A 21,913-nucleotide genomic window follows, 5' to 3' on the forward strand; every position below is an offset into this window, starting at 1 on the left:
TAAAAGGTGGAGACTCACTGTGTGTTAATGCCCCTATAATTACTGTCTTCGGTTTGTTCACTTGCCCCAGCAACATCCTGGTGAGCAACCTTCAATTCCTGGAGACCTGAGGACAATCCCAGAGGAATTGCCAACTCCCAGCTATCCAACCTGGGATGAATGCCCCATATTGACAGGAACCCTCCATCAAACAGTCTGTACAGACTTTCTATTTTGTTAATTCAACTCTTATCCATATTTTCACATCCTTCCAAGGCTATATTCTCCCTAACTTTTGGTCACCTGTCCCAATAACCCCCAAATCTTTGAGGAGGAAAATGGAAGACTTCAGTGGACATTGATGAGTTGGTGAAGTGGGAAATGGTTGGCTAATGAAGTTCAATGCAAAGAAGTGTGTGGTGATACACTTTATGGAGAGACAGGGTAAAATAAAGGATGCTATTCTGAAAAGTAGTGCAGAGAGACCTGGGTGTCTCCATCTTGACTTGGAAATGTATTGATGTTCCTGCAATGTCATTGGTTCAAATTCCTAATGGCTTAGTGGATCTAGCCACAGCACATAGACTGCAGCTGTTCAAGAAGGCAGCTCACCCCCACCTTCTCAAGGGCAACACGGGATGGGCAATATATGCTCACACCAGCCAATGAAGCCTATGTCCAATGAATGAATTAAACAAAAATGTGCATGAGTCATTAAAGTTGGCAGGACAGATATAGCAAACTGTTAATAAAGTACTCAGTATTCTAGGCTTCATCATTAGCAACATAGAGTGCAAGAGAGGGAGGATACGCTGAACCTGTATGAGTCACTAATTAGACCTCAGCTCAAATAATTTGTACATTTTGGGTTCCACACTTTAGCACAAAATGTGAGAACACATTGGAGAGAGTTCAGAAGAGGATCCAGGGATGAAAAACTTGAGTTATGAGGAAAGATTGAAGGATTGGGGATGTTTTCCTTGAAGAAATGAAGGCTAAGAGAGATTTAATAGAACTTTTCAAGATCATGAATGGACTGGACAGAGTAGATCAGAAGAAACTGTTCTGGCTCATAAAAGGATCAAGAAAGAGGGCACGGATTTCAACTGTCATACAGATTAGATTCTCTACAGTATGGAAATAGGCCCTTCGGCCCAACAAGTCCACTCCGACCCTCCGAACAGTAACACACCCAGACCAATTCCCATACCCTATATTTACTCCTGACTCATGCACCTAACACATGGGCAATTTAGCATGGCCAATTCACCTGACCTGCAGATGTTTGGATTGTGGGAGGAAGTCCACACAGACACGGGCAAATGTGCCAACTCCACACAGTTAAAAATCACATGACACCAGGTTATAGTCCAACAGGTTTAATTGGAAGCACACTAGCTTTCGGAGCTAGTGTTGTGTGTTTTTTAACTTTGTACGCCCCAGTCCAACACCAGCATCTCTAAATCAAACTCCCCACAGACAGTCACCCGAGGTAGGAATCGTACCTGGGTCCCTGGTACTGTGAGGTAGCAGTGCTAACCACTGAGCCACCATGCTGCCCCAAAGGAAACAAAGTGCAAAAACCTTTATCAGCAAAAACCTTTATGAGCTGGAGCTGGTTCAAATGAACACTTTCTGCATAGTAACATTTTTTGTAGTTTTATGTTTTTGAGTCAAATTCTGTTTCAAAGCACTTCTGTGAAACACCTTGGGAAGTTTGATCATGTTAATCTTGCCAAATAAAAACAAAAGTGTTACTGTCAACAAGTTTAACTGCTGTGTCTTCGTAGTTCATTTCCAAACCAACTGATCCTCGGCAAACTAATTGTAAGCCAGACTGTCTTACTCTATGTGAAAGTAAGATGCCACAGATGTTGGAAAACAGAAAATATTGGAAGCATTCAGCAGTTTTTGCACCATGTATGGAGAAAAGTCGAATCAATATTTCAGGTCGATGTGATCTTTCATCAGAATTCTGTTTCTCTCCACAGATGCTACCTGACCTACTGAGGTTAAAAACAAACTGCAGATGCTGGAATCCAAAGTAGACAAGCAGGAGGCTGGGGGAGCACAGCAAGGCAGGCAGCATCAGGAGGGACAGGTAGGAGGCTGGGGGAACACAGCAAGGCAGGCAGCATCAGGAGGGACAGGCAGGAGGCTGGGGGAACACAGCAAGGCAGGCAGCATTAGGAGGGACAGGCAGGAGGCTGGGGGAACACAGCAAGGCAGGCAGCATCAGGAGGGAAAGGCAGGAGGCTGGAGGAACACAGCAAGGCAGGTAGCATCAGGAGGGACAGGCAGGAGGCTGGGGGAACACAGCAAGGCAGGCAGCATCAGGAGGGACAGGCAGGAGGCTGGGGGAACACAGCAAGGCAGACAGCATCAGGAGGGACAGGCAGGAGGCTGGGAGAACACAGCAAGGCAGGCAGCATCAGGAGGGACAGGCAGGAGGCTGGAGGAACACAGCAAGGCAGGCAGCATCAGGAGGGACAGGCAGGGGACTGGAGGAACACAGCAAGGCAGGCAGCATCAGGAGGTGAAGAAGTCAACGTTTCAGGTGTAACCCTTCCTCAGGACACCTGAAATGTTGACTTCTCCACCTCCTGATGCTTACTGTGTTCATCCAGCCTCCTGCTTGTCTACTTACACCTGACCCACATTTGTTTCTCCCTTTTTTAATACTTCTCTTACTGCAATATTGTGGCCTGTTAAATTGTGGTGCAATGATACTGCAAGGCTTATATATAGTTCAAATGACAGGAGATCTACAAGATGATCAGCTATGACCATATTGAGTGGTGGAGCAGGCTTTAAGGGCTGAATAAACTAATCTTGGTTCTATTTTCTACCTAGATTGTTATGTGGAGTTTTGGTTTTCTTATCCAAGGAAGGATGTTCTGGCAATGGAGGGAATACAGCAAAGATTTACCGGACTGATTCCTAGGACGGCAGGACTGATGAGTGAACATTGGTTAGAGCTATATTCACTGGCATTTAGAAAACTGAAGGGAATCTCATAGAAACCTGGAGTAGTCCACTGGAATAGTGCCAGATGATTGGAGGGTACCAAATGTTGTTCCCTTGTTCAAGAAAGGGAATAGGGATAATCCTGGGAATTACAGACCAGTTAGTCTTACATCTATGGTGGGCAGATTATTGGAGAGGATTCTGAGGGACAGGATTTATGATTACTTAGATAACCAAAATTTGATTAGAGCTAGTCAGCATGACTTTGTGACAGGCAGGTCATAGAACATAGAACATAGAAGAATACAGCGCAGTACAGGCCCTTTGGCCCTCGATGTTGCACCGATCCAAGCCCACCTAACCTACACTAACCCACTATCCTCCATATACCTATCCAATGCCCGCTTAAATACCCATAAAGAGGGAGAGTCCACTACTGCTACTGGTAGGGCATTCCATGAACTTACGACTCGCTGAGTGAAGAACCTACCCCTAACATCAGTCCTATATCTACCACCCCTTAATTTAAAGCTATGCCCCCTTGTAATAGCTGACTCCATACGTGGAAAAAGGTTCTCACGGTCAACCCTATCTAACCCCCTAATCATCTTGTACACCTCTATCAAGTCACCCCTAAACCTTCTTTTCTCCAATGAAAACAACCCCAAGTGCGTCAGCCTTTCCTCATAGGATTTTCCTACCATACCAGGCAACATCCTGGTAAACTTCCTCTGCACCCGTTCCAGTGCCTCCACATCCTTCCTATAGTATGGCGACCAAAACTGCACACAATATTCCAGATGCGGCCGCACCAGAGTCTTATACAACTGCAGCATGACCTCAGGACTCCGGAACTCAATTCCTCTACCAATAAAAGCCAGTACGCCATATGCCTTCTTCACTGCACTATTTACCTGGGTGGCAACTTTCAGAGATCTGTGTACATGGACACCAAGATCCCTCTGCTCTTCCACACTACCAAGTATCCGACCATTAGCCCAGTACCCCATCTTTTTGTTACTCTTACCAAAGTGAATCACCTCACACTTACCCACATTGAACTCCATTTGCCACCTTTCTGCCCAGCTCTGCAGCTTCTCTATATCCCGCTGTAACCTGCCACATCCTTCCTCACTGTCTACAACTCCTCCGACTTTTGTATCATCCGCAAACTTGCTCACCCAACCTTCTAACCCTTCCTCCAGGTCATTTATAAAAATGACAAACAGCAATGGTCCCAAAACAGATCCTTGCGGAACACCGCTAGTGACGGCACTCCAAGATGAACCTTTGCCATCAACTACTACCCTCTGTCTTCTTCCAGAGAGCCAATTCCTAATCCAAACCTCCAACTCACCCTCAATGCCATATCTCTGTATTCTCTGCAGTAGCCTACCATGGGGGACCTTATCAAACGCCTTACTAAAATCCATATATACCACATCTACCGCTTTCCCCTCATCTACCTCCTTAGTCACCTTCTCAAAGAATTCAATAAGGTTTGTGAGGCACGACTTGCCCTTCACAAAACCATGCTGACTATCCTTGATCACATTATTCTTATCCAGATGTGCATAAATCCTATCCCTTACAATTCTCTCTAAGACTTTGCCCACAACAGAAGTGAGACTCACTGGCCTATAGTTACTAGGATTATCCCTACTCCCCTTCTTGAACAAGGGAACCACGTTTGCTAGCCTCCAGTCCTCTGGCACTACTCCTGTAGACAAAGAGGACACAAAAATCAAGGCCAATGGCTCTGCAATCTCCTCCCTTGCTTCCCAGAGAATCCTAGGATAAATGCCATCAGGCCCAGGGGACTTATCTATTTTCACCCTTGCCAGAATTTCCAACACCTCTTCTCTACATATCTCAAAGCCATCCATATTCATGTCTCACAAGCCTCAATGAATTCTTTGAGGATGTGACAAAACATATTGATAAAGGTAGAGCAGTGAATGTGGTGTATATGGATTTTAGCAAGTGGTTTGGTAAGGTTTCCCATGGTAGGCTCATTCAGAAAGTAAGGAGGCATAGGATACAGGGAAATCTGGCTGTCTGGATACAGAATTGGCTGGCCCATAGAACACAGAAGGTGTTAGTAGATGGAAAATATTAAGCCTGGATTTTGGTGACCAGTGGTGTTCTGCAGGGATCTGTTCTGGGACCTCTGCTCTTTGTGGTTTTTATAAATGACTTGGATGAGGAAATGGAAGGGTGGATTAGTAATTTTGCCGATGACACGAAGGTTGGTGGAGTGGTGGATAGTGTGGAGGGCTGTTGTACGTTGCAATGGGACATTGACAGAATGCAGAACTGGACTGATAAGTGGCAGATGGAGTTCAACCTGGAAAAGTGTGAAGTGATCCACTATGGAAGGTCAAATTTGAATACAGAATACAGGATTAATACAGGATTCTTGGCAGTGTGGAGGAACAGAGGGATCTTGGGGCCTATGTCTATAGATCCCTCAAAGTTGCCACCCAAGTTGATAGGGTTGTTAAGAAGTCGTATGGCGTGTTAGCTTTCATTAGCAGGGGGATTGAGTTTAAGAGCTGCGAGGTTATGCTACAGTTCTATAGAGCCCTGGTTAGACCACACTTAAAATATGGTGTTCAGTTCTGGTCACCTCATTATAGGAAGGATGTGGAAGCTTTAGAGAGAGTGCAGAGGAGATTTACCAAGATGCTGCCTGGACTGGAGGGCATGTCTTATGAAGAGAGATTGAGGGAGCTAGGGCTTTTCTCATTGGAGTGAAGAAGGATGAGAGATGACATGATAGAGGTGTATAAGATGATGAGAGGCATAGATAGAGTGGATAATCAGAGACTTTTTCCCAGGGGAGAAATGGCTGTCACAAGAGTGCATAATTTTAATGTGTTTGGAGGAAGCTTAAGGGAGATGTCAGGGATAGTTTCTTTACACACAGAGTGGTGAGTGCATGGAATGCACTAACAGCAGTGGTAGTACAGTTAGATACAGTCAGGACATTTATGTGACTCTTGGATAGGCACATGGATGATAGTAACATGAATCGTAGGTAGGTTAGTTTGATTTTAGAGTAGGATAAAAGGTCGGCACAACATTAAGGGCTGAAGGGCTTGTTTTGTGCTGTACTGGTCTACATTCTATACTTTTTGTTCTATAAGTGTAACAGATCTGGACAGGATCAATGCAAAAAGGATGGGGGTGACAGTCTAAGGATATGGGGTAAGCCATGTAGGACTGAGCTGAGGAGAAATGTCTTCACCCAGAGAGTGGGGAGCCTGTGGGAATCTCTGTCACAGAAAGTAATTGAGGCCAAAATATTGAATGTTCTCAACAAGGAGTCAGGCATAGTTCTTCAGGGCAGAGGGATTAACGGGTATGGGGAGAAAGCAGGAACAGGGCACTGAGTTGGATGATCAGCCGTGATCATCACGAATGGTGGAGTAGTCTTGAAGGGCTGAATGTGGGTAGAGTGTAGCGCTGGAAAAGCACAGCAGGTCCGGCAACATCCAAGGAGCAGGAAAATTGACGTTTCGGGCAAAAGCCCCTCTCCTGCTCCTTCGATGCTGCCTGACCTTCTGTACTTTTCTAACACCACTGCTGTCTCTGATCTCCAGCATCTGCAGTCCTCACTTTCTCCTCGAAGGGCTGAATGGCCTATTCCTGATTGGCTATTGTATGTTTCTATGTCAGTATCTCTCCTGCCACTGCACTATTGGTGTGTTGATGTGCATCTGGAACCAGGGAGTTGGTGCCCATAGACACATTGATAGTCTATTCCTACTCCTCGCACTAGCTCCCTCAGCCAAGACATATAGCCTAACCACAGCAGCAAGTACAGTGCTGACTGGGACAGCGAGAGGATGCAAGTGTTTCTTTCTTCGATATTTGGAATGTAGAATCTTCATGACAAAACAGCACAGAGTATACTCTCTGTTAACTTAATGAACAATCAGAGAGACTCACACTGTAAAAGCTTTGGCCATCCCTGAGTTAATGCAGCAAGCATTAATCTGTGGGGTCACGAGCAGCAACTGTATGGTTAACGGGTGGAACCCGTGCACTTGTAGTAGCAACAAATGCAGTTTTGAAAGATAGGCAACTGAGAGCAAGGCTGCATCATGTTGCAATTAAACTGTGCAGACAGTTTCCTAATCAATCTGCTCAGCAATATTACAACACGCACCTGGAGCAGGTGCAACTTGAACGTAGGCCTCCTAGCTGAGATGCAGGGACACCATCACTGCACCATCATTGCAGCTGTGTGAGAGTGAAAATGAGAACCACTTCCTCAAAAGCAATACAAATCTGCAAAAGCTGGCATTGCGAGCATCGTTTAAATATTAAGATTGAGATCAATGGATGTTGTCAGGTAATGAGTTAAAGCAAAGATCAGATATGATCTGTAATCCCCACAAAATACAGATGTAATACTCTCTGCAGTTCAGTGATTTGAGATGATTCTTTGATCAATATTTCAAATAAAAGAATTAAACAAAAAATAATTTTGCTCCTTAAGTAATGCTGTATGTTAACACCTAACTTCATTAGAAGGGGTGAGCTGCGGATGTGTGGTGTGATGATTGAAAAACTATAATTACAAGTTAATACCTACCACCTTGTTACAATAACTGTGAAAGCAGTATGTAGAAAATCCATAATTAGATCCATAACAATACCACAGGGAAAGCATTGGGATGTCAATGATTATCACTCTCAGGGCCCTCTGACTTTCTCATTATAACATCCAGCAACAATTGAGGTGTGCAGCTAATGTTTTTCTTTCACTTTTGCAAAGATGTGCTCCCTTTTATCTTTATAAATTTATTTTTAATTCATTCAAAATAATCTCCATTCCTCTTCTCATCTTGGGACAATTTAAATGGTTCAGGATGATCAACAATTGAGGTCATGAACGGGGCTATATAAATGAAAATCTTTTTAAACTCACAATCTAAGGCCTGCTGAGAAGATGGCCTTTTAGCAACATTCCCTCTAAGCTGTGTATGTCTGCCAAAACCTGGAATGTACTGCACAGGCCTCCGTCCAAGTTGTCTGTCACCCTGACCAAAGAAAAGAATTCCAAAAACAGTTCACAATGAACCTGGAAAATCCCCACTCACCCAACTTAATTTCCGGAGAGTGGAATCAAATAAAGTCAGCTGGAATCGTCCCTTGCACCCAGAGCACTGGGTTTGAAGATGATCAACACCACAGCTAGGATTGATGGAAATGATCAACATGAGAGCTCCTGGAACAAAAACCATCAGGCTCTCCCTTAGGTGACAACCCAAGATTACAAGCCATGGAGACAGAATTCCAACACTTCCAGGCCTCTGCCCAAAGACGGATCCAAAAGATAAAGGATAAGATAAAGATAAAGATTAAGTGGTGGGAAGAGAAAGGTTAAGGGATCCAGCAGTATGATAATTAACACGACATACAAGACTTTTATTGAAGCCACTGGGTCCATCTATAAACCAACTTCATCAAATAAACCAGATTTTCTTCACTCACAAAATGGTGCCTCTCTCCATAATGATGGTAATGCCCTCTGTCAATGCTGAAAAGTGCCTTTCCAACTATCATGATCACTCCCCAGGTAAGGTCCTCAGTTTGATGCAGTTATAGACAGGATACACTAAATCAGTAAGCTCCCAGCCGAGCTGAGAAGAACTGCTCCCCTTCTTTATTCACCTGTTTCTGTAGTTGATTGCAAAAAGGTTAATTTTTCCCCAAACCAATAAATTTATGTTTTAAAAAGAACTAATTTAACTAGACTTCATTGAGTTAATAAAAGACTGAAATTATTAGTTACTGAACATGAGAATAAATAATAAACACATGCACACAGATGAATAATAAGTCGTGAGTCCAAAAACAAGATTAAGTTATAAAGATATATGTTTCAGTCTGTGAGTCATTCATGAAGGGTATAACGCTATATCCTGTGTCTGCTCCAATGGGCCGTTGTGGTAGCATTGACATCAGTTACTGAACAATCAATCCTGGGATTCTTGGTTTTGCAGGTTGATCGAAATTCTTTTGTCCTCATTCTTCTTAACAGAGATTGGCTGATGGCACTTGGTGAAAGTGTTTTCCCTTCTCCACCTGTAGTGCAGGGGTAGTTAGTGGCTATTTTTGAAGCTATAGACTTAGACACCTGTTCACATTATTGGATGGCAGGCCACGGGCACACACAGACTAGGGCTGAATTTGTTTTAAACCATGTTTGTTTGCATATGCCTGGAAAGGTACAACACAAACTTGTCTGAAAGTGCCCTGCTGCAGGTAAGAAATTGTCCTTCTCAATTGCAGCCTTAGTCTGGCCCCTGACTGTAGTCCCTGCTTTGTCCTTTCTGTATGTCATAAAAGTTCAACTTGATCAATATTTCATTCATTAACTCCTAGATAGTTTACCTTCTTACTTAACTGAAGTAACAGACTTTTTTGGAAATAATATTTGAACTCACTGTTCAAAATGGCTGTTTGACCTTTGTTAAAAGAATCAAGTCATCTGCACCCAACTGAAAACTAAAATTTCTTTTTCCTTCACTTTTGAAGCCAAGTTCCCAAATAATTATAATAATAAGATGTTATAAACCTTTATCACAGTTGAAAGATAATTTGTTTTCTTGGTATATTTGGGCACTTGCTATCCCTCCCCAGCAGCCTCCCCTCTACATAGTAACAATGACAACACTCCAAAATGAATTAGTGTGAAAAGCCTTGATTCCTTTTTAAGTGACACAACAAGCACATATTTAAGTGCAAATTATATTTGCTGTTCTCAAAATAAATGTTCTGAGAATAAATAATCTTTAAATCACAGGTATTAATGTGATCATTTTATGTCTATATCGAGCACTTTTTACACTGACTGATTTGATTAAATAGATAATTATTTCATAAATACAATTACTCTAAAAGCCAGCTTTTCAATAATACAATTGCATATTGAAATTTCTGTGGAAAGTCAATAACAATCAATGGCTTCAAAGAAAGATTTGCATTTCTATTGCACTTTTCATGACCTCAGTGCTTTACAGTTATTGAAGCATTTTTGCAATGTTGTAATACATGGTATGTAATATGTACACAGCAAACTCCACACACTGCAACATAAATATGACCAGAAAATTTATTGCAGTGATGTTGGCTAAAGATCAGATATTGTCCGAGGTCACTGAAGGACTTCTGCTGTTCTTCTAATATTGCCATGAAAATCATTACACCAACCTAACAGAGCAGATAGGACCCCAGTTAACACCTCAGGGATGTTGTGTTTAGGTTGTACAGGACATTGGTGAGGCGTCTTCTGGAGTACTGTGTATGGCTCTGGTTGCCCTGTTATTGGAAGGATATTATTAAATTGGTGAGGGTTCAGATAAGAGTTACCAGGATGGTTCCATGAATGGAGGGTTTAAGACACAAAAATAGACAGGAAAAACTGGGACTTTTTCACTGGAGTGCAGGAGGTTGAGGAGTGGCCTTATTGAGATTGATAAAATCATGATGGGCATGGATAAATGGGAGAGTTCAAATCTAGGAGGCGTACCTTTCAAGTGAGAGGAAAGGATTTAAAAAGGACATGAGAGACAACTTTTTTACACCGAGAGTGGTTCATATGTGGAATGCAATGCTAAAGAAAGTGATGGCTGCTAGTACAGTTACAATGTTTAAAAGATATTTGGATAAGTCCATTAATATGAAAGTTTTGGAGGGATATGGGCCAAGCACAAGCAGGTGGGATTAGTTTAGTTTGGGAACATGGTCGTTGTGGACTGGTTGGAAGGAAGGGTCTGTTCCCATGGTGTGTGGCTTTATGATTGTATCTGAAAGACTGAACATTTAATATTGCAGCACTCCCTCAGGACTACACCAAGTGTGTCAGCCTTCATGTTGTCCTCAAATCACTGGAGTGAGGCTTGAAACCAATGGTTTTGTACTCAGAAATACGTATGCTGCTGGCTGAGCTACAGCTGATATATCAAGCACCACAAATGGATGCTCCATTTGAATGAGTAAGCCACAGTCAGACTCTATTACAATTATGGTTTGAAATTCTCAATGGATGTGAGAAAAACGTACTCTCTCAATATCCCCTGCCACTTCAGATCAGGAGCCACAGATATTTGATTTGGGAATGCAGAGTTGGTCGATGACACAGAGTGATTTTAAAAATTCATGAGTGGGACTTAGGTATCAGTAGCTGGGCCCGCATTTAGTGTCCCTCCCTAGTTGCCCTTGAGAAGGTGGTGATGAGCTGCCTTAATGAACCACTACAATCCATGTGCTGTGGGTAGACTCACAATGCTGTTTAAACCCACAATGATGTCCTGCTAACTTTGCTCATTGACTTGTGGAAACAGTGATAAGGAATATCACTGAAATGAATCTTTTCCCTAGGGCAGGGCAGTCCAGAACTAGAAGTTTAGGGTGAGAGAGGAAAAATTTAAAAGGGACCTAAGAGGTAACTTTTTCATGCAAAGGATGGTGTGTATATGGAATGAGCCGCCAGAGGAAGTGGTGGAGGCTGGTGCAATTACAACATTTAAAAGGCATCTGGATGGGTGTATGAATAGGAAGGGTTTAGAGGGATAAGGTCCAAGTGCTAGAAAATGGTATTAGATTAGTTTAGGATATCTGGTCAGCATGGACGAGTTGGACTGAAGGGTCTGTTTTCATGTTGTACATTTCTATGATTCTATAACTCTAAATAAAGGTCAAGTTGGATCTGTTGGCATTATCAAGGTCTTGAACTGGCTGCAGGAGAAATTTATTAGAATGGTACAAGGATGAAGGACTTCAGTTATTGGAGAGAATGAAGAAATTGGGATTGTTCTCCTCCGACCAGAGATAGCTAAGGGGAGTTTTAACAAAATTTATATACAGCTTTGATGGAGTAAATCGGGAGAAACTGTTTTCCACTGAGAGTTGATAACCAGAGAAAAGAAATATGAGATTCTTAGGAAAACAACGCAAGGGGTGGTGAAGAGAATTATGTTTCCCTAGCAAGTTTGAGTATGTAATAAATTGCCTGGGTGGCTCTGAGAGCAGATTTAATTGTACCTTTTGAAAGGAATTTCAAATGTACTTCAGACGGATAAATTTGCCAAGCTATAGGAAAGTATTGAGGGATTAGGATTAATTGGAAAGCTATTTCAAAGAGCTGGCACAGGAGCAATGGGCTAAATAGCCTCCTTCTCTGCACTGTGATTGTATTCTACACTTAGGGGTGCTATAAAATAATTGCGAGTTCCAACTCCAATCAAGTGGACAGTTTCGCACCTCACAGATCAGTCAACTGAGAAGTCAAGATCTCTTCTTTTCTCTGTGCATCAAACAGCATTTCAGCTGCTGTCCTTGTGCTACAGCTCAGTCCTGTTCATCAGCAACAAGTTGATCTCATTTCAAGACAAATACATAAATCTCTAGGAACTAACAAAATATGAGAATAGATCTGCATACCATTTACAAGAGATCTCACTGTAGAGATTCACAAAGGTTCCTGAGGAACTACCTTCCAAACCCACGACCACAATTATCTCGAAGGACACATGGAATGGAAACACATGCAACATCCCCTCCAAGTTACACACCACCCTGACAAGGAAATACAGGCCATTCTGCAAAACACTCCTTTTGTCAGCACAAATTGGCTATAACGCAATTGACAAATTGTGGATGTTGTTTGGATAATGCAAACTTTCTGCTGATCGAGTATAATGAATTTCTATTTGCGATCTTCTACAGTGCAATTTTCTAGAGGGGTTTTCCATAGTGCAATTTTCTATAGCACGAAGTTGCAGTGGAACACAACTGTTGCATTGTGGCCGAATGGCCTGTATATCGCTGTCCCTCCACCGTCACTGGAACCCCCTACCTAACTGCATTGTGGGTCTACCCACACTAAATGGACTGCAGTGGTTCCAGAAGGCAGCTCACCACCACCTACTCAACAGCAATAGGCAATAAACAATGGTCCTGCCAGCAATTCACACTCACCATGAATTAATAAAACAAATGTGAAACAAAAATAGAAATTGCTGCAAAATCTCAGCAGGTCTTGCAGCCATTTGTGGAGAGAAATCCGAGTTAACATTCGGGTCCGGTGACCCTTTCAAAAACAGTGAATATGGTGTAACATGCACTGAATATTATGTAGTATTCTTCATTTGATACTTGTCACTTTCGTGTAAACCAAAGATATTTCAGGTTAATTTATTTCTTTTATGGCTTTTATTGAGTTTGTCAGGCTGGAGAATAGAGTACATCACTCAGTTCCAGGACCTGAATAACACTATTCGATGCAGAGTGAAGCTCCCTCTACACCGTCAAAGCTATGCTTCAGCTGCAGCCTCAATATGCTGTGCTCAAAAGTGTTCACTGCAACATTTTGCTTTTGCACCCCAGATTGCATTCATCAGTTGTGCCATTGTGGATAGTTATGCACTGTGAATGTTAGGAACTAAATTATGATATCCAAAAACACTTTAATCAGATCCTGACCAGCCACTGACAAAGAGTAGAAACTCTCATCCCTAATTTGTATTATGTGCAGAGGTGAAAATTGCAAACAAATCTATTGACCCTACCCCTTCTTTGAAATCAGCTGATTTCCTGGATGTAGATAAGACAACAATACACATTTATATAATTCTTTTAACATTGCAAAAAGTCCCAAGATTCATCACAGGAGTGTAATCAGAGAAAATATAAAACAGAATTGCTGGAGAAACTCAGCAGGTCTGGCAGCATCTGTGCAGAGAGAAACACAGAGGTATTGTTGTGATTCCCATGTCTCTCCTTCAAGACAGGAGCTCCAAAGGAGATTCATAACAGACTCAAAATGTACCTTTGTTTCTCTCTCCACTGATGCTGCCAGACCTCCTGAGTTTCTCCAACACTTTCTGTTTTTATTCCAGATCTTCAGCATCTGTTGTACTTTGTTAATATTTCAGTTCTGGTTTCCTCCCACGGTCCAAAGATGTGCAGTTTAGGTGAATTGGCCATGCTAAATTGTTCACAGTGGTCAGGGATGTGTAGGTTAGGTGCATTAGTCAGGGGAAATGTCGAGTGATAAGGTAGGGAATAGGTCTGGATGGGTTACTCACTGTCGGGATTCTATAAAGTACAAAAAAAGCAGACAAAAACTGATTGAACCAATGAAGGAGACAATAGGACTCGTGAAGTAATGTCTAAAGAAAGTGTTAAAGAAAGAGAAATGGGACTTTTCTGGAGAAGTGAAATTGACGGTCAGGTTCAGGTTCCATCCGCTACAGATGTGGGGGAATCTTAAACAGGTTGAAGAGAAAATATCTATAATGTTCAGGTCTATGGTACACTGTTCATGCGGATAAATTGAAATTAACACTACTCCTTGAAAAACTATCTTATAAAAAGCAGACAGAGCTCTTTTGATGCAGCAGTACTGTCCCTTCCTCTGGGGCATGAGGCCTGAGTTCAAGTCCCACCTGCACAAAAGGAGGGTAATAACATTTCTGAATGGGTGGATTAAAAAGTATCTAAAGAAGGAGAGGGCTTGGAGCAATTTACAGAGGGAATTCCAGAGGTTAAACCCGTGATGGCTGAAGTTATGGTCATAATGATGAGACAGAATTCAACCAGAGAGGTAGCACCATGAGGTGACAGCCTAGTCATTATTGAGTCAGTCCTGTGAACAAGCCCACTTGATTTTAAACTCCACTTTGATCTTAATAGTTAACATTAATTTGTCAGATTGACAATGGTGGAAAGACATGGCAGTGAGTGCACATTTTGCCTGAATGCATCTGTTGACTCACTTCTCCCCAATATCTGTCTCTTTTGTTATCTTGTAAATCAAATGATGATTACAACAATAGATATTTTCTACAGAGGAAGACAGCATTCCACCCATCATGCCAGGAGTATTTCCAAATGAGAAGGAAAGGGCTCAAATGTATTGAAGTCACTGAATTCTAATGCAATGAAGCATTTTATTGTAGAACCAGAAATTAGTAGGATGGGAGTTTGCATGAAATTCCATTTGCTATGTTCCTATTGCTGGTTGTACTATCAGATGGTACAAGACCCCTCCTCCCCACCACTCAGCCCTAACAAAATGATAGTCCCCTGCCTTGGCAGAAAGGATAATCAGAGGATGAGGCATTGATCTAGGCTACACCATGCTACACTTTGGTAAAAACAGTGACACAGAATTCAGTGGAATTTTTCAAAACACCAACAAATTCAACTGGTCCATGCCAGTGTTAATGATGCACAGTACTATTCCCACACCTTACATTATCTCACCCAGTCAACATAACCCTTCCATTCCTTTCTCTTTCATGTACCTATCCAGCTTCATCTCAACTGAGGAACTCTGAATTTCCATGTCGTCTCTGTGTCATGTTGGTGAACATTTTGTGATTGGCATAAGAGTAATTTGAGGCCCAGTCTCTGGATGAGTGGAAGGTGCAGAGGAGATTACTTTGGATCTATGCTTTACAAGAGATTTCTTCACTCCACATCTGGCTCTGTTCTAGATCCATTGACAGAGATTGATTGCTGTGGTTAACCATACTGTAGAAAGCAAAACTAGAAGCATCTTGGGTGTTGCAGCATCTTACAATTCCTATGTTGCTTTCGCAGTGAAAACTGGGTAGTGGGCTGTTACAACTGGAAGGAAAAATCAACCCAGACTGATTCTATTAATGGAGATCCAGTGATCTCTGCTAAATATTTGGATGTCAGCTGAGGGGGAATGGATTGGGCTGTGAGGCTTCCTTGACTGGGAGATGGTTTGCCTGAAGGCTCTGTTAAAGGCTGAACCTCGCCTTGAGCTAGGTACCAGCTGATTACCTGTGACAGCCTGGGCTCTCTCAGGCTTGGGGAGAGTTTGTTGGATGAGAGGCCCAATGGTTGTGAGCATGAGCCCTGAACTTTCCCAGACCTTGTGCAACATGTTTGGAAATTGCGATTCAGGAATGATGGTGGGTGAAGGCTCAATGGGACAGCTTTCTAACATTTTTTCATTGTCAGGGAGGCACAGACATCAGCTGTGTGGAGGCAGGTAGCCAATTGTACATTCAATGCCTTTTGCCAGTGACAGAGCAGCCCATTGCCAGTTTAATGGACTCATCCACTTAGCAATAGTCTGGAAACAGAGCCAGAATCCCGTAACCTCAAAAATGGGGTTAGACACGTAGTCCAACCACTGGTTTCTCTCTACTCTAATCGGACTGTCTGGTTGGCCCCATGAAGTTTTAGATTAAATTTATGCCTCCACATTGAGTCAGCCTGACCATCTCTGACCTGTCTCAGCAATGCCCACCTCTCCCAGTGGGACTGCCCATGAGCTGGTAACCCCGTGATTGGCTTGGCAAAGGCAAGATTCTGCCCTCCTTCCTTAATAGGTCAGCAAACACAGAATGGGCCAGTTAGGAAGAGGAAAGCTCTGCTGGTCTGGATCCCAGTAGCTGTGGCCTCGGGGACCCACATCCCCCCACAATTGTATTCTAGCATCAGGGTCTTGACGTCTGCAGGAAAAATCTTGCCCAAATCTCAACATAACCAATTGTCAAATTAAATTGGTTCACAAATGTCCTTCATGAAGGAACCTTATCACCCATTGCTAACATGTGCCTGATGGTCTTTAATGCCCTCAGAGGTGAAATGCAAGACAATCAGTTCTTGGAATAAATATTGGAATAAAGATCAAGGAGGAGATGGGAGGATGGAGTTCATAATTACACAGAATGACTGCCAGAGCTCCATCTGCCAGAGACCCCGAGGTATTGTCCATAAGATGTAAGCTGAAAGCAATGAAGAGGGACTTTTGTTTTAGGAATAGACTCCTCTCCTCTCCCACGCCGAATGAAAAATCACAAGATTACCACCTTAAGGGACATGATGATGTATGCAAATATTACTAAACAAATATTAATCCCATCTCTGAAAATGAACTTGACAGCAATTAAAGCAAGTATGTTAATTCAATATAAAAATTATTTTGATATGAGAGTGGATGATTCATCTGTTTATAGATAGGTTGATGCTTGGAGTGACAATTCAGCATCACACCCACATACAGATCTTAACATCTTGTCGATTACAGAACAGAAAAGGATCAGTGGTCACAACAGCTTTTCCAGGAGAAGAGCACACAGGACTGTATGTCATTTAAGTGTAATTCTGGTGGAGTTATAGAGTCATTACTGCACAGGAGGAGGCCATTCAACCCAACAACGCCATGTCAGTTCTCAATAGAGCAATCCAGTCAGCCCAAGCATAAACTCTATACCCTGTAGCTGTACAAGTTTTTTCCTTCAATCTTTCACCCCATTTCCAGTGGAAATCTTCGTTGTAGAAAGTCTCCAAACCCTTGTGCTATCAGTTAATGAGAACAGTTATTTCTGTTAATTTATTTAAGCTTGTCATGATGAACATCTCTATCAGATTACCCCCAGCATCTTTTGCTACATGGGGACTAAGTGTAACTTCTCCCATTTAAACATCAGGGCATGTGGTGGTATAGCGGTGATGTCCCTGGGCTACTACCCTAGAATGTTCCAAGCTAAGGGTCAGGGGTCACAGGTTCAAGTCTCATCATGGCAGTTGATCCAATTAGTGAAATCTGGAATTGAAAGCTATGCTCAGGAATGGTCACAGTGAAGCTACCATTGATCCTTGTAAATCCTGTCTGGTTCACTGATGGTCATATCTGGCCTGGGCTACATGTTGACTAACAGCAATACCCTCTGAGTGGCCAGCAAGCCACTCAGCACAAGGGAATGGGCAGGAAACTTTGACTTTTCCAGTATTGGCCCCTTACCACAAAATAAGAAATTTATTTTTAAAAATTCAATTTCCTTGTATTATTTTTCAATGCTTTCATTTCTTTTTCTATCATAAGGCTCTTTTCTACAGGAAAGAGTGTAAACAGAAATTACTGGAATAACTCAGCAGATGCAAGGCAGCAGCTGTACAAAGAGGAAGATGGCGTTAATGTTTCAGCTGAGTGACCACGTATCCTTTGTGTTTCTGGATTGTTACATTTATTTCTGATTTCCATCCAGTGTCTGTGTTTCAGGGGACTTGAAATATTAAATATTGAAGACTAATTGAATAAACCTGGATTGTATTCTCTTGAATTTAACAGGTTGACGGGTGATCTTATTGAGCTGTTTAGGATGTGAAAAAGATTAAAATGAGGAGCTATATCCTCCTGTGGGAGGAATCTAAAATAAGAAATGTTCTTAAAATCTCCTGAAACTCCCTACCTAAGGGTATTGTGAGTCTACCTACAGCACATGGACTCCAGCAGTTCAAGAAGGCAGCTAACCCCCATCTTCTCAAAGGGCAATTAGGGATGGGCAATAAATGTTGGCTCAGCCAGGGATGCTCCTGTCCACAAGAGAATAGATAAAATGAAGCCTCGGCCTCGGGAATGAAGATTGAAGGCATTTTCATACCAAGAATGGGAGAAATTTGTTGTTTCTTTTACCAGTCATCTCTAACTCTTAACCCTTTTAACGACAAGAACAGTTTCTGCCTATATACACTGTCCAGGGCTCTCATGATTTTGAACACCTCTGTTAAATCCAGTGGCAGCAGCTCCTGCACATACAAACATGTTGATTAAAGTAATTATAAACACTCTGATGAATCTTTGCTAAACTCTCTCTTTTAACTTTACATCCTTCCTAAAATTCAGTGCCTGGAACTGGAACTTGGATTGAAATCCAAGCCTTTTTACTGGATCCTTAATCCTGTACCTTGGAACACTCAGTGTTTTCCACATGAATTTTGGAGGTCCACTGAAATATTCAAAACTGTGATGACAGGTCTTTGTTGGGTAAGGGTGATGAAGTATACATCTCAAAAGCTGCCAATAGGTTAACCATGGTTTATTTACATGGGGGAGCAGACTCAATGTGATTGACCAGTCAATTCCTGTACATATCTCCACACACACTATATTGCTCGCATGCTTTCTTTCTAGGAGGACATAGCTACAGAGAAAAAGTCTACATAATCTTCCACAGTGATGTCATGATGTTGACCATGGTATACATCAAAACAAACTGCCTTTTCTTTCACAGGCTTGTCAGAAGAGATTTTAGCAAATGAAAGCAAAATAATGTGGATCTCAAATCTAAACAGGAAATAATCAGGTCAGACAGCAGCTGTGGAGTGAAAACACAGATAGAATCCCAACAGGGTTGAAGTAGGCCATTCAGCCCATACTGACCTTCTGAACAGCATCCCTCTCAGACCCACCCCCTACTCTGTCCCTGTATTCCCCATGGCTGACCCATACATCCCTGGTCACCATGGACAATTTAGAACATAGAACATAGAAATGTGCCTCCCAGCACAGGCCCTTTGGCTCACGATGTTGTGCTGAGGACTAATCCTAATGTAAAATAAAATTACTTAACCTACGCACCCCTCAGCTCACTGCTCTCCATGTTCATGTCCAGCAGTCGCTTAAATGTCCCCAATGACTCTGCTTCCACCACCACCGCTGGCAACGCGTTACATGCATTCACAACTCTCTGCGTAAAGAACCTACCTCTGACATCCCTCTATATCTTTCTCCTAATATCTTAAAACTATGACCCCTTGTGCCAGTCAATCCTGCCTGGGGAAAAGTCTCTTGCTGTTGACTATATCTATTCCTCTCATTATCTTGTATACCTCGATCAGGTCACCTCTTTTCCTCCAGAGAGAAAAGGCTAAGCTTAGTATTAGCATGACCAATCCACCTAACCTGCACATGCTTACAGTGTGAGGGATTTTCACAGACACAGTGAAAATGTGCAAACTCCAAACAGACAGTCGCCCAAGGGTGGAATCAAACCCCAGTCCCTAGCATTGTGAGGCAGCAGTGCTAACCACTGAGCCACCGTGCCTGCACAGAACTGACAAGGTGAACATTGACTCTGTTTCTCTCTCCACAGAGGCTGCCAAACCTGCCGAATATTTCCAGCATTTTCTGTTTCAATTTCTTTACAAATCCCAGGCAATGTGTCCAACATGGTTCCCTGTTTTAAGGAAGCAGAAACATATTCTGTTCTCTGTCTTAAGTCTGTTCTCTGAATGTCCAATAAATGTGCAGAATGAAGCAAGTTAAATAGGAAACCAGCTATACTTTTTTTCAAAGATCATTTCACAGTAGAACATCAGCACCAGATGTGGTGATATAAATATACTATTCAGTAGACCTTTGTACCTCGTGAAGAGCTTAGATCTGAGGATGCAGCAACTTCCCCTCTCTATATTTTAGCTCAATGTCTGCCTTTGGAGTTCTGGAGTGAAAGTGGAAGATTGTCCATTTTGAGCAACAAGGTCAAATCGATTGGAAACAGCAGTTCACCACCTGGTTCATTCTTATAGATTTGAAGGAGTCACCAAAAAGCAGAAGGAAGGTGAAAGTTGGAGGAAAGCAATGCAGGAGGTGAAAGAAAAAAGAACAAGAGAGAGGTAGAGTTCAAACAAAAAAAACGCAAGTGAAAGGCAGAATTGGAATTAAAGCTGTCTGATCTTCAGACTCCAAATGGATTAGAATTTCTCAAAAACAAACACTAAATATTCCTAGTCAGACTTGAGTTTTTTTTAAACGATTCTTTTGCGATGAATAAAAAACGCAGTTGTTTAGTTTGGAAGAAAGCAAATTAAAGAAATTTGTTAAACTTACTTAAACTCGGGACTGAGATCTGGCTTCAGTCCATAGAATGAAGAAGACAAGCTCATCATCCACTTGGGGATGAATTTATAATCTTCGCAATCTAAGAACGGGCTAGACCACTGAATGTGGCCTCTGTCAGTCAGGTAGCTGTGCCCGAGCCCCCACTTCGGGCTCTCCAGTGTCCTCAGGTCATTGGTTAAGATCCTCTTGTTGAGATCCGCTGTCTTTTCGTGTTTCATCGCGCTGAACCAATTGTTGTCCACAGTCTGGTTCTCCGGATCCCCTGGGATCGAGGAGAGTTCCCGCAGGTAGATCGCGTCCTGGCGCTTGGCAGCCTGGAGGACCAGCTGGGATTTGGAGGGGATGGTGGGCACATCCAGGATGAGCATTGCCTTGTCAATGTTGGCATCGGCTTCTACGATGCTCCTCACCAGGGCATGGTACCACTCCATCTCATCGTTTACACTGGACTCCCGGAGGTCATTGGTCTGGAAGACCAGGTTGAGGAAGTTGGTGGCGTGCACCAAGGTGTCGATGGCCCCCTGGACCAGAGACTGGACCCTGGCACCTGGTAGCCCATTGCTGCCAGCTCGGATCTCCAGCCGCTTAGTGCAGTTCACCCGCAGCAGGGTGGCAGGGTCCTGGGAGAACAGGAAGGAGCTGGCCGCTTCTGCTGTCTCGGCAGGCGGCCTCCCACTGCCCCCGAGCCCCGGGCCGAGGCTGGCACACAGCCCGACCTGGGCCACCAGGAGCAGCAGCAGCGTAGTCCTGGTCAGCTCCATGTGACTCCTTCCCGCTGGCCAGCCCGAGCCGCAAGGGGCTTGCTCACGGACTTGGTGAGGGCTGGTCCCGCCTGTTGAAGGGCTCGGCTTCCCGGGCCATTGTGACCCCGAACGGAGGCTGGCCCGTTGCCCTGTCCCTCGGAGTAGGCGCCTCTCAAATGCAGCAGCCTGCAGAGCTCGGAGTGGCGTGGCCCGTGCTGCTGCTGCCTGGGTCAGGGGCTGGTGCCTTTTAATCCGGGCACGTTACAGCCGAATGACAAAAATAGCCCAGACATTAGAGAGAGAGGAAAAAAAAAGTGGGAAAGACCATTTCAATAGGGGCATGGGAAAAAAAACTCGACATTTTTCATTCTCAAATAGTGCATCCTCTCGGTGATGAAAGCACATCGCTCACCATGACAACGGGAGACAGGAGATGAAGGCGGAATGAACAGGGAGACTCCAGGAGAGTGTGAGAGTCTCAGTCAGACAGCACTGACTGGGATTGGGCTTGGCCCCACACTGACTGTGCTTCTCCCAG

General features: G+C 43.1%; 1 protein-coding gene across 1 annotated transcript in view; it reads right to left on the reverse strand.

Moving 5' to 3' along the window:
- gpr179 (G protein-coupled receptor 179) overlaps positions 1-21,634 on the reverse strand; it is a 90,753-nt gene extending 69,119 nt beyond the window's left edge. The window contains exon 1 of the mRNA XM_072561300.1: positions 20,621-21,634. Coding sequence (XP_072417401.1) covers positions 20,621-21,393 — 773 coding nt within the window. The 5' untranslated portion in view covers positions 21,394-21,634. The remainder of the gene's footprint in view (positions 1-20,620) is intronic.
- Between the last annotated feature and the right edge of the window lie 279 nt (positions 21,635-21,913).

The sequence above is a fragment of the Chiloscyllium punctatum genome, chromosome 42 (genome assembly GCF_047496795.1).
Source record: "Chiloscyllium punctatum isolate Juve2018m chromosome 42, sChiPun1.3, whole genome shotgun sequence".
Classification (NCBI taxonomy): domain Eukaryota; kingdom Metazoa; phylum Chordata; class Chondrichthyes; order Orectolobiformes; family Hemiscylliidae; genus Chiloscyllium; species Chiloscyllium punctatum.